We start from the raw sequence: 27925 nt of genomic DNA, 5'->3' as shown, positions 1-27925 counted from the left end.
ATGAGTTGCCATTTTTTCAAACATGGTAGTGAGGTTGGGGACAGCATCAAACAAGAAATTAGGGATGCGTGCAATAAAGGTACAGCAGTTATCATGGGCGACTTTAATCTACATATAGATTGGGCTAACCAAACTGGTAGCAATACGGTGGAGGAGGATTTCCTGGAGTGTATTAGGGATGGTTTTCTGGACCAATATGTCGAGCAACCAACTAGAGGGCTAGCCATTCTAGACTGGGTGATGTGTAATGAGAAAGGACTAATTAGCAATCTTGTTGTATGAGGCCCCTTGGGGAAGAGTGACCATAATATGGTAGAATTCTTTATTAAGATGGAGAGTGACACAGTTAATTCAGAGACGAGGAATTGCCCTCCGGGCAACGCCTGAGTTATGCTCCAGCCACACCGAGCGAGTTTGGAACAGCCACTGATTGAAAGCCCCAAAATAGATTCTATACTTTCCTTTCAACCTATGCCATGTTGTAAGATGTACTCACCTATATGTGAGTACAGAGACTAGGGTCCTAAGCTTAAGGAAAGATAACTTCGATGGTATGAAATGTGAATTGGCTAGAATAGACTGGTAAATGATACTTAAAGGGTTAACGGTGGATAGGCAATGGCAAACATTTAAAGATCACATGGATGAACTTCAACAATTGTACATCCCTGTCTGGAGTAAAGATAAAACGGGGAAGGTGGCTCAACCGTGGCTAACAAGAGAAATTAAGGATAGTATTAAATCCAAGGAAGAGGCATATAAATTAGCCAGAAAAAGCAGCAAACCTGAGGACTGGAAGAAATTTAGAATTCAGCAGAAGAGGACAAAGGGTTTAATTAGGCGGGGGGAAATAGAGTATGAGAGGAAGCTTGCCGGGAACATAAAAACTGACTGCAAAAGCTTCTATAGATATGTGAAGAGAAAAAGATTAGTGAAGACAAACGTAGGTCCCTTGCAGTCAGAATCAGGTGAATTTATAATGGAGAACAAAGAAATGGCAGACCAGTTGAACAAATACTTTGGTTCTGTCTTCACGACGGAAGACACAAATATCCTTCTGGAAATACTAGGGGACCGAGGGTCTAGTGAGAAAAAGGAACTGAAGGAAATCCTTATTAGGCGGGAAATTGTGTTAGGGAAATTGATGGGATTGAAGGCTGATAAATCCCCGGGGCCTGATAGTCTGCATCCCAGAATACTTAAAGAAATGGCTCTAGAAATAGTGGATGCATTGGTGATCATTTTCCAACAGTCTAATCGACTCTGGATCAGTTCCTAAGGACTGGAGGGTAGCTAATGTAACACCACTTTTTAAAAAAGGAGGGAGAGAGAAAACAGGGAATTATAGACCAGTTAGCCTGACATCAGTAGAGGGGAAAATGTTGGAATCAATTATTAAAGATATAATAACAGCGCATTTGGAAAGCAGTGACAGGATCGGTCCAAGTCAGCATGGATTTATGAAAGGGAAATCAGGCTTGACAAATCTAATGGAATTTTTTGAGGATATAACTAGTAGAGTGGACAAGGGAGAACCAGTGGATGTGGTGTATTTGGACTTTCAAAAGGCTTTTGACAAGGACCCACAAAAGAGACTGGTGTGCAAAATTAAAGCACATGGTATTGGGGGTAATGTACTGACGTGGATAGAGAACTGGTTGGCAGACAGGAAACAGAGAGTTGGGATAAATGGGTCCTTTTCAGAATGACAGGCAGTGACTAATGGGGTGTCGCAAGGCTCAGTGCTGGGACTCCAGCTCTTTACAATATACATCAATGATTTGGATGAAGGAATTCAGCGTAATATCTCCAATTTTGCAGATGCCGCTAAGCTGGGTGGCGGTGTGAGCTGTGAGGAGGACGCTAAGAGGCTGCAGGGTGACTTGGACAGGTTAGCTGAGTGGGCAAATGCATGGCAGATGCAGTATAATGTGGATAAATCTGAGGTTATTCACTTTGGGGGCAAAAACACAAAGGCAGAATATTATCTTAATGGCGGCAGATTAGGAAAAGGGGAGGTGCAAAGAGATCTGGGTGTCATGGTACATCAGTCATTGAAAGTTGGCATGCAGGTACAGCAGCCGGTGAAGAAGGCAAATGGTATGTTGGCCTTCATAGCTAGGAGATTTGAGCATAGGAGCAGGGCGGTCTTACTGCAGTTGTACAGGGTCTTGGTGAGGCCTCACCTGGAATATTGTGTTCAGTTTTGGTCTCCTAATCTGGGGAAGGATGTTCTTGCTATTGAGGGAGGACTGTGATGAGGAGAAACTTCTTCACTCAGAGTTGTTAACCTGTGGAATTCCCTACCGTAGAGAGTTGTTGATGCCAGTTCATTGGATATATTCAAGAGGGAGTTAGATATGGCCCTTACAGCTAAAGGGATCAAGGGGTATGGAGTGAAAGCAGGAAAGGGGTACTGAGGTGAATGATCAGCCACGATCTTATTGAATGGTGGTGCAGGCTCGAAGGGCCGAATGGCGCACACCTGCACCTATTTTCTATGTTTCTATAAACCAATATAGATGAGATTGTAAGTTTTATCCTCACTACACGAGCATGTTCATCCTAATCACCTCAGATAAACAGGTTAAAAGCAAAAATCAAAACAATGAAGACTGATTAAACATTGTTTAAGAAGCATTAAATCAGACATTTCCCATTTTATTTGGAAATGTCAAAATATAAAAACTGTGCATAACATTAAGCTCTCAAGGCAACACAGAGGCCTAGGAAGTCCTAATCTACCATATTGTACAGTTGTTTAGCAGCCGGACAGTTATTTTATGTGTTGAATGGAAAAAGACTCAGCTGTAAATGCAAAAATGTTTTTTTCCCTTCGTTTTTTAAACCACTCAATTTTTTTTCCTGATTTTCTTGCCCTGAAATTGTAACTCAACAGCTAATGGGAATATGTATTTAAACGTTATAGATGTGGGCCTGTACACATCTATGTGGTCCACAATGACAAAATACTTTACAGACTCTTACTGGTGAACAGGGCAAGAGAAAAGCTTTATACTACAATATCTTACTGTTTCGCAGCATGAATCCTGCCTCTGTCCAGATGTGATGTATTTATAAAGCGTTTCATCCAGTTCCATTAGGTATTAATTCCCCGATCTGACACTGTCTGTGCTATACCTGTCCTGGTGCTGAAGCTAGGACCCTGAAATGGAGAGTTCAGTTCCCCAACAGAAATCCCTCCCCATCACTGTTCCCCCTAAGATATGTACCCGTGCAGTTATTTTGAGTCTGCTGCGCACCAGGCGTTGCATGCCACGCAGTCCCGCTGGAACGGGCTACAATCTCCAACACTCTTTTCAATCGAATCCCACAGGCTCATTCTTTAGGCCCGCAGCAGTGGGCTTCGGTGCATGCACACTGGACCCATTTTGCGTATGCGCACTAAACTCATTTCGCACATACGCACTGGAAGCCGCTACAAGCTGGAGTCCTGAGCCACTGAGAATGAACTGCTGGCAAATGGCGATGCGCTTATAAATAGCATCTGCGCACTGCCACCCACTACCGGCCTGAGCCTCAGGAGTGGAAGGGGAAATAAGAATGGAGAGAGGGGGAAGATAAGATTGGAGAGAGTAGGGAGATAAGTTTAGGGAGGGACGGAGGTAGAAGGAGGGAAAGAAGGAAGGAGGGGAGAAAGGGAGAGAGGTGTGAGGAGGGAGGGAGAAGGTAGAAGGGAGGAAGAAGGTAAGAAGGAGGGAGGAGGTAAGGAGGGGGAGGAAGGGGGAGAGAGAGGGGGAGAGAGAGAGAGAGAGAGAGAGAGAGAGAGAGAGAGAGAGAGAGAGAGAGAGAGAGAGAGGCGGAGGGAGGGAGGGGGAAGGGAGATAGAAGGGAGGGAGGGGGAAGAGAGGAGGAGGTAGGAGGAGAGGAAGGAGGGGAGAGGGGGTAGAGGGATAGAGAGAGGGATGGGAGAAAGTGGGAGGGGAGCGAGGAAGGAGAGAGAGAGGGAGGGAGGAGAGAGGGAGAAGTGGTGATGGGAATAACTGGAAGGATTTCTCTGAAAGCTTTTCATAAAACATCTTCAGATGCAATAATATAGCTTTTGAAAGAACGCCTGCGACCTCTCAGTGATTAAATAAAGCCACTAATCAGGTTTAAAAAGTAAATAATAGGAACTGATTTCATGATTTTTAAGAGTTTGTCTGATTGTCTTATGATTTAATCTGGTTGGGTGGCAAATTGCAATATGGCATTATTGTATACATGCTTTTCTGTGGTTGCTGTTGTCGTAAAAGTGGTTGTTTATGTAAGTTGTTGTTGTAGTAACATTTGCCTAATGATAAAAAGGTCGCGGTCAAATGAGTTTGTGGCCCGCTCAGTACAAAAAAAATAAGAGGGAACATTGCTCTCCATTCCTTTTTTGGGTAGACTGGTTTAAACATGGAGCCAGTGTTTGCGCATGCGCAAATCAGCATGCTTTTCGTGCACACGCAAATTGGCGAACTGACGTTCATCGCGAATCCCCCCCCAATAAAACAAGATTTAGGAGTTCTATTGCGAGTGATGGTTTATTTCACTACAAAATCACGTCTGTTGGCAATACTGTAAACAATATATCATTTTAAAGGCATACAGAATACGAACGTTCTAATATCAGAGAAAATTATGCATCATGGACTTAAGTCCAAATATTTCAATCAAAACTGACACTTTCGATCAAAAACTTTAATAATTATCGCTCAATCTATTAAATGTTTTAAAAACAATTTCTGAATTGTGAGCCCATAATTATTAATTATCAACAAAGATATTTCAGGTACAAGTGCTGAATGCACAATTGAATTACTTACATTTTAAGCAAGTATGGCATCAGAGGAAGAGTAGCTGGATTGACATGTTCCTGCAGATTTCTCAGAGAGGTGAGTTCAGTGCTGGCATTACCAACAAACAAGGCATGAACAATCACTGGGACAACAAAAGAAATTCTAAGAATTAGTTGTCTTCAACTTCTAGATAATTGCAAAGACTTTAAACAGTGTATTTATAAGCACTAATTGTACATCATGAGCAGATAGACTTATTTGGGTTCAAATTTCCCCAAGAGTTGCCCCGTTTTATTTGGAGTAAGTAGCTTTTTTTGGAGTAACTTAAAAATTGAAAATTTCCCCATTTAACTTGCTCCAGTGTAAGTTAGTTAGTTAGGTTATTTTCTAGTTTAGTTAGTTCTCTCCAAAAGGGGGCGTGACAAGCCATTTACGCCTCTTCTGGCCATAGAAGCAAATTTGGCCAGCTGAAAGTTACTCCAAACTAACTTCGGCCAGTGTATGTAGCCACTTTTGTAGGCACAGAAAAACCTTACCTACATTTAAGAAATCAGTGCAGGTAGCCAGAGATAAGGGGGGTGGAGGGGGGCGGGGAGGTGAGTTAGAGAATTCTAAAGCACTAAAGACCTTCATAACATCAGCACAACATTACAACATCTTCAGCACAAGAGCTGCACAACATCATCAAGAATAAATGAAAGATAAATTAGCTTCTGAAAATAGAGCAGTCCTACCTTGCCAACTGCAGAACGCACCAGCTAGCCCTCCCGCCAGGGCTAGGGGCGGCAGGCACGCATGACTGTAGGGGTGAGGGATTTTTACTTTTTACAGTTGTCTCCAAGTGTTGCATGGTCCTAATAGAGCATGATTCAGTTTTAATGCAAAATATATTTTATTGGATATTTTACAGTGTACTTCAACGACAACAACAAAGAAAGGCTGCACCCATCCCTCACCCACATCTTGGGGAAAGTGCACTTCCTCATAGGGTCGGTGATGGTGGTGGTGGGGGGGAGGGGGTTGGGGGCCCAGCCTGGGTCTGACCGGTGGCTGGTGCGTGGACTGAAGTGGGCGTGGCATTTGAGTATCCGGCCTTTGTGCCCTTATTGCTAAAAGCTAGCTCCCTCATGGTATCTGCCATCGTTTGCACACCCTCTGAAATGCCCACCCTCACTTCTCGTCTCAGTGCTGAGATTTCACCCGACAGTGTCGCTACTTCATCACGCACCCCACTGACGGCCGCCACGAGTGATCTTGTGAGGGCTTTGGTCTCCTCATCCAATGACACAACCTGATTAACCTCTGCTGAGGGCGACATCTCAGGAGAGACTGGTCGGCTTCTCCTTTCCCTCGCCGTGGGTCTGCCTAGTGGCACCCCTCTAGTGTGAGGCGCAGGCTGGTACGGTGGGGGACTGGGTGTCCCAACATGCATTTCAACACCGCCACTGGGACCTGCGACCTCGGAAGGTGTGAACCCATGGAATGTTGCCGAGGAGCTCATGGAGGTTTCTGGCAGTGTGATTCCCTGTACTATGGACTGATCCATATCACGGCCGGCATTCTCCCTGGAGCACATTTCCATTGACCCCTCCTCCCCTGACCCGCCTTGGTCTGGAGCGCACCCATCTAGATCCTCTGGTGGATCTTCAAGATGTTGAGGAGTGTCTTCTTCTTCTGCAAAATACAACAGAACAGTCAAATGGTTAGCAGCAAAGGAGGGGGAAGGATGGGTGGCATGAGTCGTCTGATGCGTAGCAGGCCAGTCAGCAGGCTGATTTGAAGGGTGATGATGCATTTTAATGACTCACCCTCACCCTCACCCTCACGTGTGGGTCTTGCTTGTGCAGAGCTGATTCTTTTTCTGCCGGTGCGACTCAGCAAGGCAGCAACCCTGTTCCAGGGGTGACAATTGGTGCAGATTTGGCGCACCTCCTCCTGTTCTAAGTCTTTCCCTTTTGTTGTGGGCCAATTTCTTCTGCAAAGATGAAAATATTAATTTTCACACATGGTGCGCTTCTGATGGGTGGGACACATACAGATGGTCACATTTTCAATTGCAATTAAATTTAAGGAAGAAGATATTACTTACACTCACTACTTGACCAATATCCTGCCATTTCTTCTTGCACTGGCTTCAAGATCTTGCGGAGTATTCTTCTGCAACTAGGTTCCATCTTCTTCTCATTTCCTTGGGTGAAACTTTTGACGGACCATTCTTGCCGATATCCAGCTCCAGCCATTTCTCCTCAATGACAGTCGCTAGATTCACCACTTCCTCATGGAGGAAATTCTTTGTTCGTCTTGCACGCTCTTGCGCCATTCGTGTATTGGACTCACACTCAGGTAATGTTCAAAAATCACACTTCTCACCTTTCTTCTACCTATCCAGCACTCCTTTCCACTCGCTCAGCCACACAAAAATCACTATTTAGACCTTACTTTTATATATGGTCCATTGCCAATAATACTTCGGACGCTCTCCCTTTAATTGGTCGATTGTCAAGCTTCCCGCTCCACTGCTCATGTGCGCACACAAACACGTATTGCGCATGCGCGCACACTCAAACGGACATGCGTCCCCCTGCCAGCACTCCACAAGATGCTGGGCCCAAGCCCCGCCCCCCCCCCCCCCGCCGGCTGCGCTGAGCAAGCACGGCCGAAGCTCCGCCCCCCCCCCCCCCGCAGGCTCTGCAGCGCCACGCCGATGGATCCGGACGACGAGAGAGCAGCCAAATTACCAGGGACATTCTTGCCGCTTTTTTTGCCCCAAAAGGTCGGCATGCCACCCCTAACTACGCCGCTCTAGGCGGCTGGGGAAATTTGGGCCCAAAGTTAGCCATGCATTTTCTTTTATGACCCAAACATCCAGAGATGCAGGGAACAATGAAAGAACCAATCCCTTCAACAAGACCCAATGGGACAAGCTTGGAGAAGCTGGGGCAAACAGGGGATGCAGTTGGTTTGCACACTATCCTTTCACCTTTGAGATAGAATGAAGGATTCTCCCACCCGACTGTTGGTTGAAAAAGTCCTATTCCAACTCATGTCCCAGTTTTCCAAAAATATATGTGGATTCATAGAAACATAGAAAATAGGTGCAGGAGTAGGCCATTCGGCCCTTCGAGCCTGCACCACCATTCAATGAGTTCATGGTTGAACATGCAACTTCAGTACCCCATTCCTGCTTTCTCGCCATACCCCTTGATCCCCCTAGTAGTAAGGACTACATCTAACTCCTTTTTGAATATATTTAATGAATTGGCCTCAACAACTTTCTGTGGTAGAGAATTCCACAGGTTCACCACTCTCTGGGTGAAGAAGTTTCTCCTCATCTCGGTCCTAAATGGCTTACCCCTTATCCTTAGACTGTGACCCCTGGTTCTGGACTTCCCCAACATTGGGAACATTCTTCCTGCATCTAACCTGTCTAAACCTGTCAGAATTTGAAACGTTTCTATGAGATCCCCTCTCATTCTTCTGAACTCCAGTGAATACAAGCCCAGTTGATCCAGTCTTTCTTGATATGTCAGTCCCGCCATCCCGGGAATCAGTCTGGTGAACCTTCGCTGCACTCCCTCAATAGCAAGAATGTCCTTCCTCAAGTTAGGAGACCAAAACTGTACACAATACTCCATCTGTGGCCTCACCAAGGCCCTGTACAACTGTAGTAACACCTCTCTGCCCCTGTACTCAAATCCCCTCGCTATGAAGGCCAACATGCCATTTGCTTTCTTAACCGCCTGCTGTACCTGCATGCCAACCTTCAATGACTGATGTACCATGACACCCAGGTCTCGTTGCACCTCCCCTTTTCCTAATCTGTCACCATTCAGATAATAGTCTGCCTCTCTGTTTTTACAACCAAAGTGGATAACCTCACATTTATCCACATTATACTTCATCTGCCATGCATTTGCCCACTCACCTAACCTATCCAAGTCGCTCTGCAGCCTCATAGCATTCTCCTCGCAGCTCACACTGCCACCCAACTTAGTGTCATCTGCAAATTTGGAGATATTACATTTAATCCCCTCGTCTAAATCATTAATGTACAATGTACATTCATAAAATATTGGGCGTAATTTTAATCCTCAAGACGTGTGGGAGAGGGGGTTGGGTTAAATGCTTAAAAATGGGAAATCCAACCTGCTGCGAAAGTGCCTACTTCTGGTTAAACCGGGGCGGGTTGGGGATCGAGTGAGTAACCTGCTCTCAAGAGGTGGGTCAGTAGTTTTAATATGTTAATGAGGCTGAGTGCTTCAGATTTTAGCGGCCATTTGAAGTTAACGGCTGCGGGCCGGGTTTCCCAGGGCTCAGGAAACCCGGAAGCTGAAGGGAGGCAAAAAACTTTCGGATCCATCCAGTAAGTGTTTTTGCCACACTGCTTGTGGGCAGGAGGAGCACAAGTGCTTCCCCCCGGCCCCACAAACTAACCTGCCGTGAACCAATCAAAATGAATGCTTGAGTCACCATGTGAGGGGCAGGACTTTGTCCAGGTGCATGACTTTGGATATTCTTCATTCCATTATACACATCCAGTTAGAGTTTGATCAGAATGAACTGAAAAAGGTTGGTATTGTGGGTATGTCCAGACTTAAATATTTGCTGCACTTTGATTATGCTTTCTAAAAAAATTAATCCATTTTATTCAACAGTACATTTAAGATATTGGATTAACTGGCTTGAAGCGAAGATGCTGTATTTTTGCCAACAGGGTTTATGATATATTATTTGTCCTCTCTGATTGGTCAGAGAAAACATCAAGTACAATAGATACATTAAAAGTACAGACTCTGAAGAAGTGAATTGGTTATTGAAAGCAGCAAAAGAAAAACATAGTTGATCTCTGGTCACAGTTTCCCCAGACATCCTGCAAGAATGTCAAATTCCATTGCACTAGATTTCGGGAATATAGTTACTTAAGTATGATATAATTTCAACTAGCATTCTATCCCAATATGTCACCACACCAGCCCTCCTTAAGACAAAACTTTAAATCTAACGATGTAGATCAAAGTCCTTTCACTGATGGATATAAATTAAGTGAAATTGGGAAGCCTCAGCCACTTCCTAATGGGGATGAAACTCTTTTAGAGTCTACCTGCAAAACATAAAACATTAAACCGTGCCACCCGACCTGGGTGACACACCAGACATTTACAAGGCCCTTTTTTTCCTTTTTTTGGTTTTTTTTGTGTTTTTCTTTTTTTTTGGGGGCACTAAAATCACAATTTTCCCAGTGCCCCCTATAAAAGGGAAGGGGACACTAAAAGCACCGGCAATTAAAATAAATTAAACTTTAAAACGTAAAATGAAATTAAAATTTGGTTGCCGGGCGTGATGATGCACTCCAGTCCCTCCGGTGCCCACCTCTCGCGGAAGGCCGCGAGCGTACCGGTGGACACCACGTGCTCCATCTCCAAGGACACCCTGGACCGGATGTAAGAGCGGAAGAGAGGCAGGCAGTCAGGTTGAACGACCCCCTCGACCGCCCGCTGCCTGGACCGGCTGATGGCACCCTTGGCCGTGCCCAGGAGCAGTCCTACGAGGAGGCCTTCGGACCTACCCGCTCCCCTCCGCACAGGGTGCCCAAAGATCAGGAGAGTGGGACTGAAGTGCAGCCAGAATTTCAGGAGCAGCCCCTTCAAATAATGGAACAGGGGCTGCAACCTCGTGCACTCAATAAAAACATGGAACACGGACTCCTCCAGACCGCAGAAATTGCAGGCGGCCTGGGAGTCCGTGAACCGGCTTAAAAATTTGTTGCACGGCACTGCTCCGTGCACCACCCTCCAGGCCAAGTCCCCGACGAATAGTGGGAGGACCCCTGCGTAGAGTGCCCTCCATCGGGGACCCCCGCCTCCTCCGGACGGCAAGATGGTACGCCATGGCGTGTCCGGACGGCAGGCGAGGATGGCAAAGTTGAGAGTGTGCAGGAGCAGCCCGTACAAGAAACCCCTCCGCGCGAAACTGAAAGGCACGGAGGGGATTTCCCCGAGGTGGCTCAAGTTGTGAGGCGCCGGCCCCCGAGGGAGGTTCCGGGGTTTGGCGCCGATGAGGAATTCCGTCCGGACGGGGGTCAGTTCGGACGGGATCTCCCCACGTGCTTGAGCCTCCTCGATGCACCTAACGGAGTCAGGGCCCAGAGCTGTTTTTAGCGACTCGATGGCATCGGCCGTGTGGCGGACGTTGGCAGAATTTAGGCGCCACGCCAGCGTGTCTGGCGCCATCCAGCCCGCTCCCCTAATGGGGATGAATGCACAGCACAAAAATGTCCACAAGATGAGACTAATTGCTACTAAGTCAGTAGTTTCACTTAAGTGCACACCACAGATACTTTTTGTGGGAAATGAAACAAAAGCAGCAAGTACTGCAGCAGTATGGCACTTCCATTTCCCTGCACAAGCTATCGTTGTAGCCAAATTAGGGTCAGTTTCTGTTGTGGGCTGATTCAGAATTGAGGCTATCCAAACTAATTTTATACAGTATCTGCAAGCCAGCAGAGGGGGAGAATTAAAAAAAAAAGTTTTTCAAAAATTTGTATGCAGACACTTTACTTTGAAGAGTGCGGGTTTGCGAGCGAGTGGGCAGTTAAAAGCACTGAAATTGACAGCGGTCGGGATGCCTGCTTCAACCTGCTTCCGCCTTTAACTTGGGCGCATTAATCAGCATGCCTGCTCGGGAGAGGCAAGTGAGCAAATTAAAGTAGTTGAGAGCTTGTTAAGAGGCTATTAACAGCCTTCTTAACTTGATGTTGCAGCTTTTACATAAGAACATAAGAAATAGGAACAGCAGTGGACCATATGGCCCCTCGAGCCTGCTCTGCCATTCAATAAGATCATGGTTGATGTGATCATGGACTCAGCTCCACTTCCCCACCCGCTCCCCATAACCCTTTATCCCCTTATCGTTTAAGAAACTGTCTATTTCTATCTTAAATTTATTCAATGTCCCAGCTGCCACAGCTCTCAGAGGCATCAAATTCCATAGATTTACAACCCTCAGAGAAGAAATTTCTCCTCATCGCTGTTTTAAGTGGGCGGCCCTTTATTCTAGGATCGTGCCCTCTAGTTCTAGTCTCCCCCATCAGTGGAAACATCCTCTCTGCATCCACCTTGTCAAGCCCCCTCATAATCTTATACGTTTCAATAAGATCACCTTTCATGCTTCTGAATTCCAATGAGTAGAGGCCCAACCTACTCAACCTTTCCTCATAAGTCAACCCCCTCATCCCCGGAATCAACCTAGTGAACCTTTTCTGAACTGCCTCCAAAGCAAGTATATCCTTTTGTAAATATGGAAACCAAAACTCTACGCAGTATTCCAGGTGTGGCCTCACCAATACCTTATATAGCTGTAGTAAGACTTCCCTGCTTTTATACTCCATCCCCTTTGCAATAAAGGCCAAGATACCATTGGCCTTCCTGATCACTTGCTGTACCTGTATACTATCCTTTTGTGTTTCATGCACAAGTACCCCCAGGTCCCGCTGTACTGCGGCACTTTGCAATCTTTCTCCATTTAATTAATAATTTCCTCTTTGATTTTTTCTGCCAAAGTACATGACCTCACACGTTCCAACATTATACTCCATCTGCCAAATTTTTGCCCACTCACTTAGCCTGTCTATGTCCTTTTGCAGATTTTTTGTGTCCTCCTCACACGTTGCTTTTCCTCCCATCTTTGTATCGTCAGCAAACTTGGCCACGTTACATTCAGTCCCTTCTTCCAAGTCATTAATATAGATTGTAAATAGTTGGGGTCCCAGCACAGATCCCTGCAGCACCCCATTAGTCACTGGTTGCCAACCAGAGAATTAACCATTTATCCCGACTCTCTGTTCTCTGTTAGTTAGCCAATCCATGCTAATATATTACCCCCAACCCCATGAACTTTTATCTTGTGCAGTAACCTTTTATGTGGCACCTTGTCAAATGCCTTCTGGAAGTCCAGATACACCACATCCACTGGTTCCCCTTTATCCACCCTGCTTGTTACATCCTCAAAGAACTCCAGCAAATTTGTCAAACATGATTTCCCCTTCATAAATCCATGCTGACTCTGCCTGATCAAATTTCGCTTTTCCAAATGTCCTGCTACTGCTTCTTTAATCATGGACTCCAACATTTTCCCAACCACAGATGTTAGGCTAACTGGTCTATAGTTTCTTGCTTTTTGTCTGCCTCCTTTTTTTAAATAGTGGCGTCACATTTGCAGTTTTTCAATCTGGTTCTCCATGGGATTCACAGGCTTGCTGAACCTCGCCAATGAAAGCAAGGTGCGAGCAGAGCGGCCATAGTGGGACTTGAACAATTGATAGTAAAATAAAATCACATAAATATTCACATCTCACACCTGCTTCCTTGCCCAAGCGAAAGGCCCTTGCTGACACCATTTGTGCTGAATGTTTCTTTTCAGGAGTTTGCAGGTGATTTCTATAACTTTGGAAGCCACTCTCTCTACATTGGAAGTCACTCTCAGTGCATAGAAGGATTGTGCCTCTTTACGTGGCATCTATCAGATCAACAAGGTGCTGCTTATCTGCGTCAACTTGGACCTCAGACTCGGACCAAGCTGAGCCCCAGCAGTAGCAACACCAGCAGGAGCAGCACCAGCCTTCTCCTCACCGACCTGCTGCTTCACAGGAGAGAAGGGATGAGCACAGGGGTGCACTTCGCAGGAGGCGATACCCCAACACAGGGTATACAGGTAGAGGATGAGTTTTCTGGCCATGACTGAACAGCAGTGCTTCAGGAGGCTCAGGCAATCGCTTCAGGTCATGGGAAACATTTGTAGCTTTCTGGCACAAGACCTGTTGCCGAATGGACTGGTGGACACACATTACCAGTGGCTATCAAAGTCACTGCCGCCCTCAACTTCTTCACCTCAGGCTCCTTCCAGGGATCTGCAGCAAACATTTTCAGGATCTCGCAGTCGGTCGTCCAGAGATGCATCACCCAGGTGACCAATGCCATGTTTGACAAGTCAGACACTTATGTGAATGTTGCTACCGATGAAGCCAGTCAGACTGAGCGGGTGCTCGGTTTTGCAGCTCTGGCTGGCTTCCCACAGGGGCAGGGCATCATCGATTGCACATATGTGGACATCAAGGCACCCCCAGATCACCCAGGAGTGTTTGTGAACCGTAAGGACTTCCACTCCCGCAACGTGCAGCTTGTCTGCAACCACAAAAAGATCATATGATGTGTGTGTGCCAGATTCCCAGAAAGCTGTCATGACTCATTCGTCCTGCGTCAGTCCACCCTCCCTCAGCTCTTCGCACCTCTGACCAGATTTACCGGCTGGCCACTTCAAGACAAAGGCTATCCACTGAAAACGTAGTGATGATACCCTTGTGGAGGCCATGCGATGAAGCCGAAGAGCGCAACATTCAAAATCAGATGATGACAAGATGTGTAAGAGAGAAAGCATTCAGGATGCTGAGGATGCAATTCAGATGCCTGGACAGAACTGGAGGAACCCTTCAATCAGCCAGGGTCTCCACAATGTTTGTTGTATGCTGCGCTCTGCAAAACATAACACAGCGGCGAGGAGTGGAGCTGCAGGAGCAGCAAGGCACAGAGCCTCTTTGCAGGAGGATCGGGAGGAACACAAAGAGGATGAACCTGAAGTGGACATGGAACCAGCAGTGGTGCACACTGTGGTCCGGGATGACCTCATAATGGCCAGATTTAGGTAAGTTGCACCAGTGCACCCATATACTGAACCAACTCTCCTACTTCCACCCCCCACAAAACCACCACAAAACAGTCCTAAAACGGCCAAACCATTCCTGTCATTGCTCAAGGTTAAGTAATGTCTTACCATTCACTTCAACTGACAAGGCCACTGACCAGGCAGCAGGAAAAAATGAAGACAGAAAAGTGGTGCAAGGAAATAATTTTCTGTGGCTCATAACTTCAACAGAAACTTAATCCTTTAACATTTTATAACATACCCATGTGCTCACCGTTGTGTGTTGACAATTGTGTCTTTCTCTTACTACAATTCCTGGACAAAGTCTTACCCCTCACAGTGACTCAAGCATTCATTTTGCCCCTCCCTTTTTGCACCATTTTTCTCCACACCACTCCTCTCCAGAAGCTTACGACTTCCTGCTCAAGTTATGAGTGCCCTGGTGCCTTGCAGCACCTATGCCCATTCTTTATTTAAGACCCTAAACAGTGAATGTCAGCAATCTATTCTACAGATCGAGAGCACCACAGCTGAGCCTGATCTTTTCCTCAACCGATGCTCACACATACACTTTCAATACCATCCGTGGCTAACTAAGGAAGTTAAGGATGGTATCAAATTGAAAACAAACGGCATACAATGTTGCAAAGATTAGTGGTAGGCCAGAGGATTGGGAAATCTTTAGAAACCAGCAAAGGATGACTAAAAAAATAAGAGGGAGAAGATAGATTAGGAGAGTAAACTAGCAAGAAATATAAAAACAGACAGTAAAAGCTACTACAGATATATAAAAAGGAAGATGAGACTGGGGAATTAATAATGGGAAACAGAGAAATAGCAGAGACTTTGAACAAATATTTTGTATCGGTCTTCACAGTAGAAGACACTAAAAGCATCCCAATAATAGATAATCAAAGGGCTCTAGGGAGGGATAAACTTAAAACAATAATAATTAGAGAAAAAGTACTAGGCAAACTAATGGGACTAAAGGTGGACAAGTCCCCTGGACCTGATGGCCTGCATCCTAGGGTCTTAAAAGAAGGGGCTGCAGAGATAGTGGATACATTGATTGTAATCTACCAAAATTCCCTGGGTTCTGGAGGTCCCTGCGGATTGGAAAACCGCAAATGTAATGCCCCTATTCAAGAAAGGAGGGAACAGAAAGCAGGAAACTATAGACCAGTTAGCCAACATCGGTCATTGGGAAAATGCTGGAGTCCATTACTAAGGAAGTAGCAGCAGGACATTTAGAAAATCATAATACAATGAAGCAGAGTCAGCATTTTATTAAAGGAAAATCCTGTTTGACAAATTTGCTAGAGTTCTTTGAGGATGTAACGAGCAGGGTGGATAAAGGGGAACCAGTAAATGTTGGGGCCGAAATTACTCCCCTTCCGACTGCCCATTACCGCCTCTAAGAGGTGCGGATAGGCTTCATCGACTGGGGGCAGGCAGATGGGCCGACCCATCTGAAATTGCCCCCGGGTTGGGAGCAGCGGAAACGGATTTGCGCGCTGCCCATGCTGCTGTCCCATCGGGCACATGCCAAGCCCGACTGAAGGTGACCCCTTTCCACCCCATACGGGAAATTGCCTCGTGGGAGCGGAGTGGCCGCCGGTTGGTGCCACCGACAGCTGTGTGTGCCTAGGTGGCACGTCCGCCCTTAAAGGGGAGGGCACACGGACGCCATTTTATTTTACTTGTCGGCCGACTCAGAGGTCAGCCCGCCAATGGCGACCACAGGTTCGGCACCCCCTCTTGGGTGCCAGGCCACAGGCCCGGCCAAAACCCTGCCTGGTGGCCCAGTGGGCCAAACTAAACTCAGTGCAGAGTTCGCAGCGGCCCTCCCCTTTAACTGAAGAAAAAAACTAACACCTGAATATCGCTCAATTCTCCGCCCCATGGACTGGGGCGGAGAAACATCTTCAAAAACGGTGAGTGCGCCTACTCTTAGTCGGAGGTAATTTTGGTCCCGTAGCGTATTTGGATTTCCAGAAGGCATTTGATAAGGTGCCACATAAAAGATTACTGCACAAGATAAGAGCTCACGGGGTTGGGGGTAATATATTAGCATGGATAAAGGACCAGCTAACTAACAGAAAACAAAGAGTTGGGATGGCATTTTCAGATTGGCAAACTGTAACTAGTGGGGTGCCACAGGGATCAGTGCTAGGGCCTCAACTATTTACAAGCTATATTAATGACTTGGATGAAGGGACCGAGTATACTGTTGCCAAATTTGTTGTTGATACAAAGATAGGTGGGAAAGCAATTTGCGAGGAGGACACAAAGGATCTGCAAAGGGATTATAGATAGATTAAGTGGGTGGGCAAAAAATTGGCAGATGGAGTATAATGTGGGAAAATGTGAGGTTATCCACTTTGGTTGGAAGAATAAAAAAGCAAATTATTATTTAAATAGAGAGAGCATACAAAATACAGTGGTACAGAGGGATCTGGGGGTCCTTGTACATGAAACATGAGGAGCGGCAAGGCCTATAAAAGGCCCAGGAGCAGCGACAATCGGGGAGGAGTGGCGAAGCCTATAAAAGGCCCAGCGGCAGCGAGGAGCAGCGGCAGTCGGGGAGGAGCGGCGAGGCTTATAATAGGCCCAACGGCAGCGAGGAACAGCAGCAGTGTGGAAGAGTGGCTAGCGGCGGCAGCGTCAAAAGTAAGAAAGAAGTCAAAAGTAATCGAAGTGTGACGTCACAGCCAAGAGGGTAAGTGAGCAGTTTTCTTTTTACTTATCTTTTTTTTTCTTAGCAATAAGAAACCAGGTCACTGTTGCCAAATTAAGTAATTTAAGGGTTAAGTCATGGCAGGAGGCCCAGACACGTGTCATGCTCCTCCTGTGCTATGTGGGAAATCAGGGACGCTTCCAGTGTCCCTGACTACTATGTCTGTGGGAAGTGTATCCTGCTGCAGCTCCTGACAGACTGCATTGCGGCACTGGAGCTGCGCATGGATTCACTCTGGAGCATCCGCGATACTGAGGATGTCGTGAATAGCACGTTTATTGAGTTGGTCACACCGCAGGTAAAGGTTACACAGATAGGGAATGGGTGACCATCAGGAAGAGCAGTGGAAGGTAGTGCAGGGGTCCCCTGTAGTCATCTCCCTCCAAATCAGATATACCACCTTGGGTACTGTTGGGGAAGATGGCCAATCTCGGGAAGGCTGCAGCAGCCAAGTTCATGGCACCATGGGTGGCTCTGCTGCACAGGAGGGCAGGAAAAGGAGTGGGAGAGCTATAGTGGTAGCGATTCTATTGTAAGGGGAATAGATACATGTTTCTGCGGCTGCAATCGAGACTCCAGGATGGTATGTTGCCTCCCTGGTGCAAGGGTCAAGGATGTCTCGGAGCGGCTGCTGGGCATTCTGGAGGGGGAGGGTGAACAGCCAGTTGTCGTGGTGCATATAGGTACCAACGATATAGGTAAAAAGCGGGATGAGGTCCTACAAGCTGAATTTAGGGAGCTAGGAGTTAAATTGAAAAGTAGGACCTCAAAGGTAGTAATCTCAGGATTGCTACCAGTGCCACGTGCTAGTCAGAGTAGAAATAGCAGGATAGTTGAGATGAATACATGGCTTGAGGAATGATACAAGAGGGAGGAATTCAAATTCCTGGGACATTGGAACCGGTTCGGGGGAAAGATGGGACCAGTACAAACCGGACGGTCTGCACCTGGACAGGACTGGAACCAATGTCCTTGGGGGAGTGTTTGCTAGTGCTGTTGGGGAGGATTTAAACTAATAGGGCAGGGGGATGGGAACCTATGCAGGGAGACAGAGGGTAGTAAAATGGAGTCAGAAGCAAAAGGTATAAAGGAGAAAAGTAAAAGTGGAGGACAGAGAAATCAAAGGCAAAAATCAAAAAGGGCCACATTACAACATAATTCTATAAGGACAAAGAATGTTGAAAAAACAAACCTGAAGGCTCTATGTCTCAATGCGAGGAGCATTCGTAATTAGGTGGATGATTTAACTACGCAGATAGCTGTTAACGGATATGATGTAATTGGGATTACGGAGACATGGCTCCAGGGTGACCAAGGCTGGGAACTCAACATCCAGAAGTATTCAATATTCAGGAAGGATAGACTGAAAGGAAAAGGAGGTGGGGTAGTGTTGCTAGTTAAAGAGGATATTAATGCAAAAGTAAGGAAGGACATCAGCGTGGATGAGGTGGAATCTGTATGGGTAGAGCTGCGGAACAGACCACCAAACAGTCATAGTGAGGTTGGGGATGGCATCAAACAGGAAATTAGGGATGCGTGCAATAAAGGTACAGCAGTTATCATGGGTCACTTTAATCTACATATAACAAACTGGTAGCAATAGGGTGGAGGAGGATTTCCTGGAGTTTATAAGGGATGGTTTTCTAGACCAATATGTCGAGGAACCAACTAGAGAGCTGGCCATCCTAGACTGGGTGTTGTGTAATGAGAGAAGATTAATTAGCAATCTTGTTGTGCGAGGCCCCTTGGGGAAGAGTGACCATGATATGGTGGAATTCTTCATTAAGATGGAGAATGAGTTAATTCAGGGACTAGAATCCAGAACTTAAAGAAAGGTAACTTCGACGGTATGCGACGTGATTTGGCTAGGATAGACTGGCGAATGATACTTAAAGGGTTGACAGTGGATAGGCAATGGCAGACATTTAAAGATCACATGGATGAACTTCAACAATTGTACATCCCTGTCTGGCATAAAAATAAAATAGGGAAGATGGCTCAACCGTGGCTTACAATGGAAATTAGGGATAGTGATAAATCCAAGGAAGAGGCATATAAATTGGCCCAAAAAAAGCAGCAAACCTGAGGACTGGGAGAAATTTAGGATTCAGCAGAGGACGACAAAGGGTTTAATTAGGAGGGGGAAAATAGAATATGAGAGTAAACTTGCAGCGAATATAAAAACTGACTGCAAAAGCTTTGATAGATACGTGAAGAGAAAAAGATTAGTGAAGACAAATGTAGGTCCCTTACAGTTAGAATCAGGTGAATTTATAATGGGGAACAAAGAAATGGCAGACCAATTGAACAAATACTTTGGTTCTGTCTTCACTAAGGAAGGCACAAGTAACCTACCGGAAATACTAGACGACCGAGGGTCTAGTGAGAAGGAGGAACTAAAGGAAATCCTTATTCGTCAGCAAATTGTGTTAGGAAAATTGATGGGATTGAAGGCCGATAAATCCCCAGGGCCTGATAGTCTGCATCCAGAGTACTTAAGGAAGTGGCCCTAGAAATAGTGGATGCATTGGTGGTCATTTTCCAACATTCTATAGACTCTGGATCAGTTCCTATGGACTGGAGGGTAGCTAATGTAACACCACTTTTTAAAAAAGGAGGGAAGAGAGAAAACAGGAATTATAGACCGGTCAACCTGACATCAGTGGTGGGGAAAATGTTGGAATCAATTATTAGAGATATAATAACAGTGCATTTAGAAAGCAGTGACGGGATCGGTCCAAGTCAGCATGGAATTATGAAAGGCGAATCATACTTGACAAATCTTCTAGAATTTTTTGAGCATGTAACTAGTAGAGTGGACAAGAGGGAGCCAGTGGATGTAGTATATTTAGACTTTCAAAAGGCTTTTGACAAGGTTCCACACAAGAGATTAGTCTACAAAATTAAAGCACATGTTATTGGGGGTAATGTACCGACGTGGATAGAGAACTGGTTGGCAGACAGCAAGCAAAGTGTCGGAATAAACGGATCCTTTTCAGAATGGCAGGCAGTGACTAGTGGGGTAAGGTTCAGTGCTGGGACCCCAGCTATTTACAATATACATTAATGATTTAGACGAAGGAATTGAATGTAATATCTCCAAGTTTGCAGATGACACTAAGCTGGGTGCCAGTGTGAACTGTGAGAAGGATGCTAAAAGGCTGCAGGGTGACTTGGACAGGTTAGGTGAGTGGACACATGCATGGCAGATGCAGTATAATGTAGATAAATGTGAGGTTATCCACTTTGGCGGCAAAAACAGGAAGGCAGAATATTATCTGAATGGTGTCAGATTAGGAAAAGGGGAGGTGCAACGAGACCTGGGTGTCATGGTACATCAGTCATTGAAAGTTGGCATGCAGGTATTGCAGGCGGTGAAGAAGGCAAGTGGCATGTTGGCCTTCATAGCGAGAGAATTTGCGTTTCGGAGCAGGGAGGTCTTACTGCAGTTGTACAGGGCCTTGGTGAGGCCACACCTTGAATATTGTGTAGTCTTGGTCTCCTAATCTGAGGAAGGACATTCTTGCTATTGAGGGAGTACAGCGAAGGTTGACCAGGGATGGCAGAATTGACATATGAAGAAAGAGTGGATCGACTAGGCTTATATTCACTGGAATTTAGAAGAATGAGAGGGGATCTCATGGAAACATATAAAATTCTGACGGGTTTAGACAGGTTAGATGCAGGAAGAATGTTCCCGATGTTGGGGAAGTCCAGAACCAGGGGTCACAGTCTAAGGATAAGGGGTAAGCCATTTAGGACCGAGATGAGGAGAAACTTCTTCACTCAGAGAATTGTGAACCTGTGGAATTCTCTACCACAGAAAGTTGTTGAGGCCAGTTCGCTAGATATATTCAAAAGGGAGTTAGATGTGGCCCTTACGGCTAAAGGGATCAAGGGGTATGGAGAGAAAACTGGAATGGGGTACTGAAGTTGCATGATCAGCCATGATCATATTGAATGGTGGTGCAGGCTCAAAGGGCCGAATGGCCTACTCCTGCACCTATTTTCTATGTTTCTATGTTTCTAAAAGGTTAGCATGCAGGTACAGCAAGTAAATGGGAAGGCAAATGGCATGTTGACTTTTATTACAAAGAGGATGGAGTATAAAAGTTGGGAAGTCCTGCTGCAACAGTACACAGGGCATTGGTGAGACCACACCTGGAGTACTGCATACAGTTTTGGTCACCTTATTTAAGAAGGGATTTACTTGCATTGGAGGCATTTAAGAGAAGGTCCACCAGGCTGATTCTGGAGATGAAGGGGTTGTTTTATGAAGAACGGTTGAGCAGGTTGGGCCTATACTCACTGGAGTTTAGAAGAATGAGGGGTGATCTTATTGAAACATATAAGATTCTGAGGGGGCTTGACAGGGTAGATGCAGAGAGGATGCTTCCCCTCCTGGGGAATCTAGAACTAGGGGGCATAGTTTCAGAATAGGGGGCTGTCCATTTAAAATGCAGATGAGGAGGAATGTCTTCTCTCAGAGAGTCGTGAATCTTTGGCATTCTCTACCCAAGAGAGTTGTGGAGGCTGGGTCATTGAATATATTTAAGGTGGAGATAGACAGATTTTTGAACTATAGGAGAGTCAAGGATTATGGGGTGCGGGCAGGAAAGTGTTGAGGCCAAGATCAGATCAGCCATGATTTTACTGAATGACGAAGCAGGCTCGAAGGGCCAAATGGCCTACTCCTGCTCCTATTTCTTATGTTCTTATGTTATATTGACAATAGGATAGCCATCAAGATCAGCAGCCTTGGAGAATTAACCCCCCCCCCCCCACACGCTATGGAGAACAATTTTAGCACTCCTGCAATCACCGCGACTGAGCTCAGGTAACTCAATATATAGACTGCAGATTGAACTGGGACATCAGCAAATTCAACCCTGTCTAGGGATTGAAACTTGAGTCTTCCAGGTCTCTATGGCTAAGCTACTCACTACCTTAATATCACATGACTGATCAGAGAAGCCTCCAATTTTCATTTTTGTATGTCAACCTGCATTATGTGTTGAGTTTGAACATAGCTGCCAGTTGCACTGTCCTGCAAAGTCAAAGCATTCTGTGAGAGGGAAAGTCCAATACTTTGTCCACATTGCTTGTAGCAAATGTACATCCTATTGGCCAAGCAAAAAGTGGATACAGCCTGTAGCCCTTTAATCCCCTCTCTCCTCCCCCATGATACAATTGAATGCATCAAAAGTAGCTGCAAAAAACTATATGGTGGGACCGGAGGAAGAAGAAAAAGAGAAGCCCTTGAATAATCAGAGAAACTTTAATGACACATATGCCACAAGAGATAGCAATGGAAGCGTTACTGAAAAGAGGGTTAAAAAATACATAGAAACATAGAAAATAGGTGCAGGAGTAGGCCATTCGGCCCTTCGAGCCTGCACCGCCATTCAATGAGTTCATGGCTGAACATGCAACTTCAGTATCCCATTCCTGCTTTCTCGCCATATCCCTTGATCCCCCTAGTAGTAAGGACTACATCTAACTCCTTTTTGAATATATTTAGTGAATTGGCCTCAACAACTTTCATTGTTCTAATTGTTTTCTGAGTGCAAAATAGAAGCCTCTTGGCCAAGGACTCCCTCCTGCAGAAATGCATTTCTTGCTATCATTAAGTAAAGATGTGATTTACAACTTAGTATAGATACTCTTTGTGCTCACTGGAAAATTTTTCAAAGCACTTGTGCCAAGGAGGTGGGGGAGGGGAACAGAATAACACCCAAAATAAATTTCTTACTGTCTGAAGACCAGTTGGAAGGAGAATAGCCTTTCAATGGCAAAAGCTCCACTTCACTGGTTGAAGATGGTCCATAGAAAACACTGCAGGCGATGAAGGTGTCCAGTGGATCAAACTTCAAGGTTTTTGATACAACCCAGAGGTCATCTGTCACAATTAACAAATTTTAAAAAGAAAAAAAGATAAAACAAGGACAATTACAGTGATGTAAATTCCAGTGTATTTCTTTATTATCTAGCTTATTAAAAAATGTTAACAATCATCTTCAAAAGAAAGTTTAATTTGAAGTTAGTTTTTAATTCTTACTTTTTTTGTAAATGACACTGTTATTTTATAGACTTTGATTTCTAAGGATATTACAAGGCAACGAAGAGCATGTGTTTTCAAATAGCACCCATAGCTAAGCTGTTCCAGCACAGCTACAAAATAGGCATCTACTCAACAATGTGGAAAATTGCCCAGGTATGTCCTGTCTGCAAAAAGCAGGACAAATCCAACCTGGTCAATTACCACCCTATCAGCCTATTTTCAATCATAAGCAAAGTGATGGAAGGAATCATCAATGTTGCTGTCAAGCAGTATTTACTCACCAATAACCTGCTCATTGGTGCTCAGTTTGAGTTCCGCAAGGACCACTCGGCTCCAGCCCTCATTACTGCCTTGGTCCAAACATGGACAAAAGAACTGAATCCCAGAGGTGAGGTGAGAGTGACTGTCCTGGGTCTGTAACTGCACTTCTCCGTCCCCAGACCGGCACAACCCCCTGACAAAGGCCGTGTGATATGGTAATAATCCCTGGGCTGACAATCTGACCAGGGTCAGGTGTGGGGCAGGGAGAGATATTTGTCCACCTCACTTCCACCAGTGCAACTGCCAAGTGGAAAGCTGGACTCACAACTGAAATTATATATCTATACATGTAATAATTTTATTGATCTAAATATTATATAGAGGGCCTATCACAGGCAGCAGTGAAGTATATTCTACAAGTGAGGTTGTAAGTGACAAATGTATTCTGTTTTAACACAATCTCAATATTTGGTTCAGCCTTAATTGTGAGTGCTCTAAACTGGAACATTTTAAATGCACCTTTATTGTAGACTGATGAGCTCTCTCTCCTGCTTAACCAAAGGTACAATTTAGTCTTACAGCAGCTTTCCCAATCTCTTTCCTTATTTATCAGTTCTTTCAACTTGCCACGATAAAACTTCTTTCTCTGAAAAGCAGATCTTTTCCTGCAAGCAGTCGATATGAAAATCAGTTCATATTAAATATCTAAAAACATATCCAATATAGCCAATTTTCAGCACAAAGGGGAAAATGGATTAAGTTAAAATAAAATTCTACTTCGAAAATTTTTTTAAAAAAATATTATATATCAAAAATACAGATAGCCCAACAGAATTTTCATGATTTAAAAAATTAAAATGAGTGAAAGGTTTAGTGGAGACTGGTTTAGTTAGCTTTCATTCATGTATTTATTTTATGAAGTATCACTTTCCCTGTCAGTTTTCTGACCAACAATTGATAAATTGTAGAATGCTAAAGCCACCAAAACTACAAAATATTAAAGAAATGGCTGATGAAGTCAGACTAACTTCAAAACAAATTACACCACATAACACAGGCAAACAAGATAGCACGGATAAAAATAACTGATCTCAGCAGAAAAAGTTGTTTTTAATCAAAGAATTTTACTACAGAACGAGGGAGGTTGGCATAGAGAAGATCAGATTGGGGGTGGGGGGATGGTGGCGGAATAAGGTGGCTGGTAGCCAATCCCAGACTGGCAGCAGGCTGCAGTATTTGTCTGGAGTCAGGAGGGGCACTTCTGTGCTCTCTCAAAAAGAAATTCTACGGCCATTCTTGAGCGGCCATGAACGGTCCCTCTCAGGACCCCCGGGTTAGGCCACTCACTGCCTGGTACAAATAGGCGGAGCATGGATGGTTCTTTCTCTGCCCATTTGTACCTGAAAATTGCGATCGGGATCCTATATTCAGCATATTTAAGCAGCCATGCACCAAAAACAGGGGCCTATTTACAGGCCACCTGAAAACTGCGTACAGCAGGCCTTAGGCATCAATGGGGCGGCTGAGGTGCCCTGTTGATTCTGAACTGCCGGACACCCATTTTTAGGCAAGAAATCAACCCAATTGTGTTTGTGCCAGCTCTTGGCTTACTCCAAGGACAGGAATGTCCTTGTCCCCAGCCTAGGAATTGGTTGCAGCCCAATATGCCCAGTGAATGCAGCTGTACTGGCTGATCCATGGTGTTTGTTTGCTAACCTCTCTGCCCAATAAATTTGAGCCAGTTCCTTTCATATTTCACCGAACTTTGCTTTTATCCAGTCCATACTTTTTTGCTCGACTCTTCATTATCCTTTTCTATTTTCCCATTAAGCCTAGCTATGCTGAAGTGGTTATTTCCCAATTGTTCTCCTATTCGGTTCAGTTGTTTGTCCCAGTTCATTTCCCAGAACTAAATCTAGCAATGCTTCTTTGTTTTACTAGAAACATACTGATCTAGGAAAAACAGCCCTGAATATAATCTAGAAAGTGATCACATGCGTTACCTTTATTCCTGTTTAACTTGGGATAATTAAAATTACCTATTATTGCCCTGTTCTTTCAAATCTCTCTAAATTGTTTGCAAAACTCTGCTCCCAACCCACCCCCATCTCATCTTCACTTTTCGATGGTCTGTAATTTATAATTGGAAAGGTACCATTTTCCTTCCTTTTCTTTAATTCTATCCATGAGGATTGTGTCTCCACAACCCCAGTACATATTTATATTCTGATGCCAAGATAGAATCCTTTATTAACACTGCCACCCCAACACCTTCCTTCCTAAAAATGTGATGACCAGAAATATTAAGTTCTCAGTCCTGTCCAACCGTAAACCACACATCCATTATAGCTAGTACATCATATCCCTCTATTGATATTGATGCTTCTAACTCTAATTCTGTTTGAATACTTTGTCTATTTACATACGTACCACTCAATCCTGACTCCAATTTTAAAGGGTTCTATTTTTTCCAGTAGCACGGACATAAAACACGATCATAGAAAACACTGACATCTACATATGTCCAATATAGTTTGTGCAGTTACTTCCCATACAATTTAACTGATCAGCATACCATAGCTACAAAACAAAATGGCCACTTGAACACAGCGCTTAATTAGCCTGGAAAACAATGCATTGCATTTCAAAAATTATTACATTTTTGCTGTGATTCTGAAAATTAAACACAAACCATTTAATTGATTCCCATGCAACAACAAAAAAATAAATTGTAACAGGTTGACAAACACACAAACAGAAATAAAACATACCTTACATGCAGCTGACATTCACTGTACAGTGATATGTACTGACTTCTAATGAAGGCACCTAAACTCTTGGCATCAGATAGCACTAACTTAGACTGAGGCTCCATTTTCTGCTTCAAATCAATGGGCTGCATGTGATCTAACCATTTGAAAAACTTACATTGATCAGCCTTTGATGCATCACAAGTATAGAATAAACGACCCTAGAAGAAAAGAGGAAATGTAACTCACATTTTAGAATTACATTCTTTCAAATGGAAGAAAATAAATATCTGAACAGTGATTTAGCTGCCCAAGTTATACAGAGAATGCCTTTTATTTCTGAGTAGAATATGAAAATATGTTGAGTGAATGAGATCCCATGTAAATCTTTTACACACTATTGTCCAAAATCAATTCAATAAAAACAAAATATTGTATTTTTGTGATGCCTGTATCAGTTTTAATCATTTTGAGCAATCCTTGCACCATTTTAAAAGAAAAATGAATATAGAAAATAACACATGTAAAGGACAACTATACCCTGCCAACAGCTCAGTGGTGAGCACACTGCCTAATGCAGCACTGAGCCATTCAGGCCAATATCATCCAAAGTTCAATTGCCAATGTGCTGAATTCGCTGATCTAAGCCATGGCAGGAATCGAGTTACTAGAACCCACAGACTATGGACGAGGGTTGAAGAATCAGCTCAGTTTGGATTCCTATTCGTGATCTCTATCTATGATTTCAGCTGGAAACGGTTTCCATTTGGCCCAAATGTGATGTCCCCCATGGTCAAATAATATGCCAACGCTCGCTGTCTAGACTAACACATGAAGGGTGGCCACTTGGGTGACGTACTAGAAAGTTACGCAGCATCAGCATCCCTCTGGTACCGCAACAATGTGTACATTATTCACTTGTGACCTAGGCAATGATTGTCAGCAGCCTATTTGACGACTGGGAGGGGGTCTAGGAATCACAGGAGTGAAACTAGACATAGGCGGAGGCACAATACAGGCGAAATCGTATTTGCTGACTGTTATACAACACGCCTGATATTCAGTTCTATTGAAGTCAATGGAACGGAATATCGGGCAGAGCGTACAACAGACGACCGATGTGATACCGCCTGCTTTGCATCCCTGCCCTGGTCCAATTTCACCCCACACATCTTCAACTAACATCCATACACAATGCTTTCCAGCTAGAGTAAAGATAGCAATCAGGTGTGGAAACTTTGGCTAATTTCTCCCTCATCAAACAGGAACTAGGAGCTTGTATTTTATTCATAACTAAAGTATTTATACTTGAAAAACTGTTAGCTTGCTGAAAATATTACCTTATTTGGGCCTTCCTTTTTAACCATGACAAGCTTTGCAGGCTGTTGATGTTGGCAAAGTGGGACAAAATGTTGCTTTTTTGCAGTCGTTCCTGTTTTTTCGGATGAATACTGGGATATGTCAACTTTTAACAAAGCTTTGTGAAGTTTCTGAGACAGTTCAAAGAGCAAAATATTGAGATGTTCTGGAAAATAAAGACAAGCGTAGTGTGAAACTGATTTCATACTGAAGAGTTTAGCATTCTTTGTGTTGAAAGCCTAGTCTTGGAAATTAAAAACAGATGCACAAGTGGCAA

At 44.5% G+C, this 27925-nt stretch overlaps 2 protein-coding genes across 8 annotated transcripts in view; one reads left to right on the top strand and one right to left on the bottom strand.

Annotated features, from left to right (window-relative positions):
• The window catches only part of LOC139245559 (5'-3' DNA helicase ZGRF1-like), a 153041-nt gene that overhangs the window by 73575 nt on the left and 51541 nt on the right, over positions 1 to 27925 (bottom strand). For 6 of the 7 annotated variants that reach the window (XM_070871204.1, XM_070871194.1, XM_070871181.1 and 3 more), the window contains 5 exons: positions 27630 to 27814; positions 26311 to 26510; positions 24059 to 24204; positions 22970 to 23116; positions 4812 to 4926 (listed from right to left, as the gene is read on the bottom strand). In XM_070871204.1, the coding sequence (XP_070727305.1) occupies positions 4812 to 4926; positions 22970 to 23116; positions 24059 to 24204; positions 26311 to 26510; positions 27630 to 27814 (793 nt within the window). The remainder of the gene's footprint in view (positions 1 to 4811; positions 4927 to 22969; positions 23117 to 24058; positions 24205 to 26310; positions 26511 to 27629; positions 27815 to 27925) is intronic. The other variant, XM_070871196.1, reaches the window with a different exon arrangement.
• larp7 (La ribonucleoprotein 7, transcriptional regulator) overlaps positions 23126 to 27925 on the top strand; it is a 115610-nt gene continuing 110810 nt past the window's right edge. The window contains exon 1 of the mRNA XM_070871242.1: positions 23126 to 23130. The gene's annotated coding sequence lies outside the window, so the exon portion shown is untranslated. The remainder of the gene's footprint in view (positions 23131 to 27925) is intronic.

This window comes from Pristiophorus japonicus, chromosome 2 (assembly GCF_044704955.1).
Source record: "Pristiophorus japonicus isolate sPriJap1 chromosome 2, sPriJap1.hap1, whole genome shotgun sequence".
Lineage (NCBI taxonomy): Eukaryota > Metazoa > Chordata > Chondrichthyes > Pristiophoridae > Pristiophorus > Pristiophorus japonicus.
The sequence above is the reverse complement of the archived record's forward strand: the minus strand, read 5'-3'. Positions and strand labels throughout refer to the sequence as shown.